The sequence below is a fragment of the Salarias fasciatus genome, chromosome 1, assembly GCF_902148845.1.
Source record: "Salarias fasciatus chromosome 1, fSalaFa1.1, whole genome shotgun sequence".
Taxonomy (NCBI): domain Eukaryota; kingdom Metazoa; phylum Chordata; class Actinopteri; order Blenniiformes; family Blenniidae; genus Salarias; species Salarias fasciatus.
In genome coordinates, this window is record NC_043745.1 from 30,035,196 (window position 1) to 30,045,434 (window position 10,239).

At 43.3% G+C, this 10,239-nt stretch overlaps 1 protein-coding gene across 1 annotated transcript; it reads right to left on the reverse strand.

Moving 5' to 3' along the window:
* Positions 1–3,782: 3,782 nt before the first annotated feature.
* Positions 3,783–7,533, reverse strand: cyp19a1a (cytochrome P450, family 19, subfamily A, polypeptide 1a). Its single transcript, XM_030093240.1, is given in 8 exon segments — positions 3,783–4,209; positions 5,482–5,723; positions 5,912–6,074; positions 6,157–6,268; positions 6,363–6,477; positions 6,565–6,729; positions 6,831–7,226; positions 7,308–7,533. Coding segments are annotated over 8 exon segments (1,668 nt in total). The 5' UTR covers positions 7,510–7,533; the 3' UTR covers positions 3,783–3,936.
* Positions 7,534–10,239: the final 2,706 nt, after the last annotated feature.

Consider the following 10,239-nt stretch of genomic DNA (forward strand, 5'->3'; position numbering starts at 1 on the left):
TGCCGTCTAAACTCCTCGCTGCGAGGCTCTGTCGTCTGCGTTATTTTAAAGTCTGTCTGGCATGCTGCCTCAATGAATCTGTCAGACTGGCCTCGAAATACACGGACCGAGACGGAAAATATACATCATGTGACGATCAAATACCGCAAAGGAAGAGCGCTGGACGTCTTGGAGAGAAGTCGACTGAATATTTCAAAGAAGTGCATAAAATGAGAGATGGTCTTAAATGCTCACAGCTGGTCCAAGTACCAGGCGGTGTGGTGTTGGAGATTTACTACGTACAATACACATTCCCTTGGAGATATTGTTCTAAAATAGTAAGAAGTGTGAGAACTGTGACATTATAAAACTGCACATGGACGAGCTCTGTGCCAAAAACAGACTCACAATGTGTAAACCACAAGTATTGTTCAGTTCCTCCCCACACAAAAGCTGTGTTTCCAATGCTTTCAAGCCTTCTAGAGATATTACGTTGACTCTCTGACCCTGACCATGACCCCAGTCTGACCTGCGGCTACAGATTGAGTGGTTTTCCTCACAGGGACCTCAGTTTTTTGTCCACAGGGTGGCTTGAGTCCCTTTGGGTCAGTGTGAATTCAGGTCAACAGCCCCGGCAGTGTTAAAAAAAGGGCACGCACACATGCACACGCACACATGCACACGCGCGCGTGTGTTGTCTTTCCATCTGAACAGCCTGCATTGCTTTGCTCTTTTTACCTACAGATTGATCAGATTTCATTATGAGGACCTCATTTCTACAATGATGACAAATCCTCATACTGTAATCACATATCAGTCCCCACACACACACACACACACACACACACACACACACACACACACACACACACACACACACACACCACAGTCTTACGAACTTGAGTGAAAGTAACCACAGATCTGTTCAGCAGATGCCTGGTTTTTGGAGTCAGTTTTTCTTCTTCTTTTCTCATTTTGTTCCTGTTATTTTCCTATAGTTTAATGTACGGACACACACAGCACAGACCTACAGCCAGAGTCTTTCTTAGCTTTCATTTTTAGTGTCTGGAATGAAGTCGTCCTCCCTTCAAGGTTCTCAATGCTACGTCTTCAGCCGCATCAAATATCCGGAAGACGAAGCCTCCAGCTGTCATCCATTTGATTAACACTAATCTCACAATACTACATATTGTACACAGGAAAGAGTTTCAGAGTGTGTTGCGGGTTCCTGCTTATGAGCACTGCAGAAGTCTGGGGCATGCAGGGAAAAATGAAGCGCTGTACTGCCGGTGTGGCGATGACACCGCTAACCAGCAATGGATTTGTTTTTATTGTTGGATAGATAAATCCTGATGTTGATCGACACTGACAGTATTGGGTTATAGGAAGTGATAATTAGAGCATCTTTCCCCCTGAAGCTGCTGCATTCTGCAATACGTGCTAACACATTTGTCAGATGTTGTTGGTGTTCAACACTAACAGATCCTGGATTATTCTCCAGCCTGTGTGGATCTGCTTTGGCCTTATCACTGCCTGAAAAAAAAGTACTGATAATTCTCTAATTATTTTAAAGCAGACTTGTAAACAAAATGTTGCTTGAAAGGATTTGAATTAAAAAAAATAAAAGAGCTTTCATAGTGAAGATGCCAAAAACTTAGCAGCAGCCTCTGTGGAAACTTCTTTTTTTTTTTCTATTAGTATTCCTCCATTTACATCCATCCTCCAGGACCCTATTATCTCATAACTCTTTTTAATGGCGCTACACTGCAGATGTGGTAGCGATTATTGCGAAGATGAATGTTTTCCCAGCAAACGTACAAAATGTATCTAACAGGGTGCAGCCGGCGCCGCCGCAGTGTACCCAGCATGATTTGCATCTTGACGAAGGACAGGGATGAGACTGAGGGTGATGAGAATCTAATGATTCATTTGCTATATCCCAGGACACCTGCAAAGAACAGGCTGTGATGCACTCACACTCACACACACACAAAGTCACATTTACATGCACACAACACTGTTATACACACATTTGTCTTCATTGAAAGGAAACTTGTTGCTGAGATGGAGAAATTGTTTGTTGCGGATTCTGAGCATCCAAACAAGCACGGATGTGTTTTCTTTTCCTGGAAGAGTCGCCTCCTCTCGGCGCAAGCTGGTCCCAGGTGGTTGTGTGTGTCGGTGAAATTGAGACTGAGCCTCTTTTTATTTTAGACGTTTCACTCTCTTGCATCAGTGATGGACAGCTGATGGCTGAGCGTCTCCTCTGCACATCCAGTCCCATTTCTCTCACCTCTCAGGCACACGATCACACAAACGTGCAACATAGAAGAGCTGTTGTGGTTGCTCAGCATGACGCTTTGTGTGATCTTCGCGTTTGGAGGCTGAAAACAATGCAAACCGAGGCATCTGCGCGAGGAATGCATCGGAACACTCGCCCAGAGGGAAAAGCAGCTGAACATAATGAACAGATTGGTTTCTTTATTTAGGATGAGCTGAGGATAAAGGGCACAGCAGCGTATTCAGGGCTGCAGCGCCCTCTCTTGACCAACATTTGCTAATACGAAAATTTAAAAGAAAAGGGAGTTTTTTTGTTTTCTTTTTTGTTTTGTCTATTCCAGTTTCAATGTTTCTGTTATTGCTGAGTACTGGGGAGGGGGGGATTTTTTTTTTTTTTTTTTAAGTATGCATCATTCAGTGCATTCCCCACTATGTAATTTACTTTTTGAAATCATATTTCATAAGTGAATTTTGCTTAATATTAAAAAAAGTATTTCATTTTAACATAAAAAAATTCTTTCATTAAATATTCTTTTCCTGACAAAACAGACTGCAGTCAAGTAATTTCATGTAATTCTTTGCACCTTGTACTTTTCTCTTCCGCCTATTTTTAACAACACTTTTACTACTAAAGATCCACAATTTAACGTTGAACTTAAGAGAGTTTGTACTTGAGAACAGTTTGATCATTAACCGTTTAAGTGAATAATATTGACCTGTTGGGGAGTGGAAGCAAGGAAATGTTTTATCCTCAAAGTTGATGTGTTAAAATCAGGAAAAGAGAAAAACACATCATTGGTCTTCCTTTTTGAGAGGTCGTAAAAAATCAATACTGGTTGCCTTTTACTTAATCTATAAGTCTCATGATAATGGACTTAATACATTTAGTTCACTTTAATCTTGTTCAAATGGCCCTTTAAGTTTGAAAGTCCTTCCTTTTACTAATGCAAACCGGGGTGAAAACTTCACGTGATGGCCGACATTGTTTATAAAGTAATGACAGTGGGGATCCAATATAGGGCCAATCAAATTACAGGGTGGGACATGTTACCATTTGACGCTCCGCCCTCAGAGCAAACAGGTGGGGAAGAAGAGGCAGAGATCCAGCTGATTACTCTGATACACACATTTCGCCGTGACCGTGGCGTTATGGCTCATTGGTGTGTGTCTGAGTGTGTACAAAGGACTGAGTGTGTTGTGTATGTGTCAGTATGTGTCACAGTATTTATGTCAAAGCCTTTCAGATGGACGATGGGTTTTCCGTCGTTCGTTTGTTTTCACTGAACAGGATAATACAAGTATTCAATGTAATTTCTTTAAAGACATTTTTCTGTTCTCTCCAGTTATTTCATCTTAAACTAATTCCAGGCATTATCACAAAAGATGGACTCTGTTCAAAAATCCAGGGCAGGAAGAAGATAAAGTTGTGATGTAATTAATGCTCCAGTATAATGATAAGTGATTACGCTCAAAAAGAAGAACAAAAGACACAACGAGGACATCACACCTCTGTGACACAATAATTTACATTTACTCATATATCAAGAAGCACGTTCAAACTTACATTTCACATCATGCAAACAACTTTAAACAGAAACATGTCAGTGCATAAATTAACATTGGCTTTATACAGAGGGTGAGGCAGTATAAACGAAGTGGAAATAAGTGAAGGTGGAGCTAAACGCGGGAGTCCTGCCCCGTTTCCCAGCTTCCTCTCTGTCTGGGCGAGAAGCTCATGTTGAGGTGGTGGGCCTCCTGCGGGTGCTCCACCGGCTGCTGGGACAGGTTGTTGGTCTGCGGCAGGGAGTCCAGGCTCAAGGCTTTATGGGTGCAGACGGAGTAGCGGGACAGCAGGGTCACCAGGATGGACTTCATCATCAGCATGGCGATGTGCTTCCCCACGCAGGCGCGAGGTCCTGAGCCGAACGGCTGGAAGTACCGGCGAGGGGCCTGATGGGACACACACACACACACACACACACACACACACACACACACACACACACACACACACACACACACACACACACACACACACACACACACACACACACACACACACACACACACACACACACACACACACAGGGACTCAGGCATTTATCAAAATAGAGGTTCCACAGAGTTTGCTATTCAAGCAATTTTAGACTCAGTTCCAAACTAATAAGAGTGTCAGTGTCGTCACAGAGGTGATATCAGGAGATGCAGGTTTAAATTTTGTTTTCCTGGAGCTCCAGAGTGTAATAAAGCAGAGATGTGATGAGTTTCTTTTCATTAAAACTCTGCTCACATCAAAGTTTTGATGGAAGTGTGCATAAAAGGACAAACACTGAGAAATACTCTGTACTTTGCCTAATTTTATATACTTTAATCAAAAAATGTCGACAATAGAACATCCACCAAAAAATAAGAATCTGTATTTCATTATCCTGTTCTAATTAGTTATTGATTTACTATAAACAATAGTTCATGAATGTTTGTTTGTTTTTTTCTTTCTTGTTCCTTTTTTAGTGATTTCCATATAAATTTGATAAATAAAAGAAACACTCTTGGAGTTACCAGTAAATTGGTTCTGCTCATAAACTAAATAAAATGTATCATGGTTTTTGAAGGTGCAGTATGTCAAATTAAAGTATGTCTGCTTTGGTTGCGTTGGGCGGAAATCCAGTTTGTCTTCAGTCCCAGTCTTTTGATTTTCAGTCAGACATTTGATATTATGATGTTATTAGTAATTCCCATCAGCTCCGTCCTCTGCTGTGTTTACTGTTCAGACTGTAATTTCTGTTACTGGACTGAGAACAGACTCTATCCTGGATTTACAAGACTGGACAGGCTGAGGGCAACTTCTGATACCTACGACACATAAACCACGGACGGACAAGTTTAACCAATTAAAAAGCTGCAAAAACTCCAACTATGAATAAGCGCAAGGATTTAATGGAATTGATGCATCTGATATAATGAATATTAATATACATTAAACGTCCATATTGTTCAGATATATGTGGTTTAAATGTGTTTAAAATGGCCAGCATCTCACTTTAACTTTCAAAGAACGTATTTGACTAATTTTTAGAAATGTGTTTGTGGAAGGGTTTGAAAAGCAGCCAAAGAACAACATGACTGTTTTTGGATTTTTAGATTTTATAGTGTTCATCAGCTCACTGAAACTCATTTATTCAAAACTCTGACAAAATCGGACAAAACAGAGACAGCACTTACATTTTTTTCAAAGTTTTCCAGACGAAATTCATCAGCGCGGAGGAAGAACTCAGTGCGGTGCATGCGGCCCGTGTTGAGGATGATGTTGGTGCCCCTCGGCACCCTGTAGCCGTCGATGACGTCGTCGGCCAGCGCTCGGCGCATGGTGAAGTCCACCACTGGGTGGAAGCGCAGGCACTCGTTGATGAAGCTCTCCAGGACCTGCAGCTTCTGAAGGTCTCCGTTCTGCAGCTGCCGCTCCCCTTAATGACACAAGTTATTTCATCAGACAGATGTTATTTAGGGTCATTAAGCCTGCATTTAAAATGCATAGTAGCCCAAACCAGACGGGAAATACTTAAAGAAAGAAATTTTTTGCACAGCAGATGGAGTGAGAGCTGCATGCGACAGCCTGAGAGTGTTGAATGCAGAGTTTGGAGCTGCTCCTCACCCACGACGGTGTCGATCTCCTGCAGCAGCTGCAGCTCCACATGTGGGTTCTGCTTGAGGAGCAGCAGCATAAAGAAGAGACTGATGGACAGAGTGTCCGGGGCTGCGATCACCATCTCCAACACACACTGCCTCACGTCGTCAGCGGATAGCTCTCCGTGGTTCTGTGAACGTACACGGAGAGGAATCAGAAGGTAGCAGGGGACAGTAGGGACATACGGAAGACGACGCAGGTCTTCAGCTTACCTGAGCAAATATGAGCTCTGCCGCGAAGTTGATGTTGTCCAGTTTGTCTGCCTGCTCCATATCCCTCCTCTTCTGCTCCACGAGCTGTTCAATGGCATCTTGGAGCTCCTGCCTGTGTGAGGAAGCATCGCTTGTTGAGAAAACAAACTCAACCGGAAGGTGCTTATGAAGAAGCTTATCGTGAATATTGACGTGCAGCGACTCACGCTGCTGCCTTGTGTTTTTGTTGAATCCATCCAATCTTGAAGTAGATGTCCGGCTTGATCAGCACAGTCTGCCACGTGTCGAAATACTTCTGAATCTTCAGCAGCAGCTCCTTCTCTGGAGTATAAATACAAACACATCATCATTTTGCTGTATTTCTCACTGTGTCTGTGGGGTCACTGGGGTCATCCCATGTCTGTTTACCATCAACAGGCACATCCAGGAAGAGTCTGTTGGAGATGTCCACCACGGTGCAGCGTAGCAAGCTGAGCACGTCCACCTGGGACAGACTCTCCAGGCTGTCCAGGTGAGTCTTTGTGGACGAGGTGCAAACTTCCACTGTCTGCTGCAGGTTTGGACCTGTCAGAGCTGAGAGCCACACAACCGTTTTGGTCGTTTGTTTGTCTGATATTTTGAGTGTCGCAGTTTGCCTCAATCTCCAGCTGTGCATGCGTGGCTGAAGGGTTTACCTTTAGTGAAATAGGTGCGTATCTTCTTCCACAGAGTTACGCTGTTGTTGAAAATGATGCCTCTCTCATGCATGCCGAGGCAGCGGAGTCCCAGCTTGCTCCCGAAACGTGAGGTGTACTGTGCGTGCTTCAGGACGTGGTGCACGGCTGATGCTCTTGCAATATTGAAGATGACACAGAAAATTTATGCTTTTTCAAATTTTATTGCTTGTTAAGTAACTTTAACACTGACAAATGCAGCCAACCTGCTTAGTATCAAAGTTTTCTCTCCATTGATCCAGACTCTGACGATATCTCCATACTTGTTGTTGTAGTAGTTGCTTGCTGTTCCTATTCCAGACCACAGGAATCTCAAATATGACAGAAGTGGCCCCAAGCCGAGGCAGAAGGAAGGACCTGTTGCAGTAAACATCAATAAATGTAATTTTGCTCGTGTCGAATGCTGTGTGGGAGCCGATGCACGAGCGCCGAACCCACCTGGGACGACCTCCTTGTCCATGTGGCTCCAGGCGACCAGCAGCAGGCACACCAGCAGGATCAGGGTGCTGGTTGCCATGGAGATGCCGGGCGTATGCGCCGCCGTGGCATTCGGGGACACGGAGAGCAGCTCCGCCGCCGCCGTGGTGTCCAGTCCTACGGGAGTCATCACCCCTTCATCACAGGCAGAGATCAGATCCATAAGACGGAGGATTTAGGAAAACCTGCACACGGCTGGGACCGAAGCACGAGAGCCGGCCGGGCTCCCTCTTTATAGGCAGGGCGAGCCGCTTCCGAGCCAGGTCAGGGTAAAGCAAAAGCCACAACACAGCGGCAGAATTGTAAACATCACACTGGTGACCTTGAGGGCTTGGATTTGAGCCTGTGGCCTTGAGCGTACAGGACCCAGTTCAGTGGGTGAACGCCGGTTTGGGGCTTCTCGAGGGGATGAAAAGAATCGCGCCTCCTTTGAACTTCAAACAAAATGAGTTGGAAATCCTTCACAGGAACAGCAAGACTCCAAAAATAGGAGAAAATAATCAGTGTTATTATTATTCCACCATTATCTCGAGTGCAAAAGTTTATGCTGATTTCCAAGGAGCAGGCGTTTCTCTCTTTTCCATTAACAGAAACAAATATTCAGTTTAGTATATTTTTATGCAGTATTTTCAAGATGTACACTTTGCTCTTAGATGATTCTTTATGTGTCTACATAAAGCCCAGTATGTCCAGAGTTTGACTGATCCAGGGAAATGATAACATTAAACTTTTAGTTCAAAGTTAGTACACTAAGGAGTTAATGGAAAATATATGAACTTTTTATTCTTTTGCAAAATCTGATATGATATCAAATTTATTTAAAAAAATGAAACAGAGTAAATACATTTCTATCTTCTGCACCGCTTTGACCAGCTCAACATGCAAACTCAACACAGAAACACTCTTCTGCTGAGTTGGGTCCGACTGGATCTTATCGCTGTGAAGCGAGAGCACAAACCGCTGTCAGCAGATATTCTACAGTCTCAACATGCTTCACATGATCAGTCACTGAGCTCCCAGCTCTCGGTCTGTGTTTAAATCCAGAAATTAATGTTTGATTTCACAGATAATAGTAGGACAGTGATCATTCTAGGCACATTTTATTTAGAGGTCAGTGGGATATACTCCAAATTACTGCATAGATGAGTTCATTTATAGTTAGAAAATACCAAAAAGCAGGTATGTTCATAAACATCAAAGACATACAAATTAAATTAGTGGCCATAACTCCCATAAGTCCTTCCCTCCACACACACACACACACACAAACACGCACACACACACACACACACACACACACACAAATGGCATCACACCACCCTCCACCCTTCAAACAACGTGACAGCTCGTCGCTCATCCAGTAGAACCAGTGCTTGAGTATAAAATGATTATTTTTAAATAACACTCTTGGAGTTTTATTGAAGCAGAATGTGTATTTATTGATCACTTGCTTTTTTATTGGCAGTATTACAGAAATATTTTAGGTTTTGTTGTTGTTTTCTAGCCACAGCTTTTAACCTTTAAGGATTTATTTACTTTTTTCTGAGTTTGCAAACAGAGAACTGAAATGACTTCACCTTGATGGTGTGTTGATATAAAAAATACTGACACATCAAACTCAAAATGTGTCTGTTTTATTATTTAAGCATTTTTTAAAGTTCCATAATTACTCTATAAATAAATAAATACACATTATTCACTTTTGAACAAGAGTTTTGGTATTGATGACAGCCTTTGTTTTCACAGTTGTGTACTTCTTATCTTTTGGGAGGAGGTCTTGTTTGGACTCCTTTCTTCACATGAATTGTTTCACTCTGAGCTGTCTCTCTCTAGGCTGGCTTGAGATCTTTGCTCCATTAGTTCATTCTGCATAAAAGACTCTGTGAATTCACTGGCCGCCCACACCCCAGTCCAGGAATGTGCGCAGCTGAAATGGCCGACTGTGCGCCGCGGCCCAGCCCGGATAACGATGCCCTGTGTGACCGTTCAGACTCAGATTGTTCTGCATGATTAAGCTGCGACAACAGGAGTTAATGTAACCTCGTCTCTGGGCTGCGCCGTGGTCAACCGCATCTTTGTCTCCGCCGCACGTGTGAGGAGGGATTCAAACGTGAACAAACAAGATGGACAGAAACAAAGGAGTGTGTTAAATGTCAGAACATGAATGACGTCTGAGAGACGTTATATCTCCTTTACATCGTTACAGCCTCGTGTTTTTCATCTATACAAATGTTCAGCAGTTTGCAGTGAGGATAAGCTTTTTTTGTAGCTATCTATATGAATCAAAATGAAATGGAGCAGATTCCAACACATGAGCTTTATTCTTTATTATTTTGTGAGATCTGCCGAACGGTTGATGAGAAATGTGTCCCTCCAGTCGCATTTCAGCGAGCTGCATGTCACAGAGAGACTGAAGCTTTACAAGTTGTCCTCTAGACTTACATAATAAACTTCCCTTATAGAACTTATGTAACCGTTCTTGAATTTAAAGCGTGAGATGACTTTATTGACTTCATTTAGCGGATTTTCTCGTCGAGATTTTCTGTTCCTTTATAATTTCTTGCTTCACTTGAACCTGGACGACCTTGCTGCGCTGCGCCTGCAGTAGATTGTAGAGAAAGGAGGAAGAGAGCCGGAGGATGGACGCTCTTTGAAGACATGTCAGGTCGCCTGGCCGTCCTTGGTCTGCCGTGGACCCTCGGCTCGGCGCCGAGAGGCCAGATAAGGCTGCTTTCCCACAGCTGCACCTCCAGCAGGAGGAAGCAGAACCAGAGGCAGACCACAGGTGGAGCAGATTATGTGAGGACCTCGGCACAGACTGAATCAGTCCTCGCCTTATCTGAAGTATTTACATTCCTCAAACGTAAAGTCATCTGGGAGCTTCCCTGGAGTT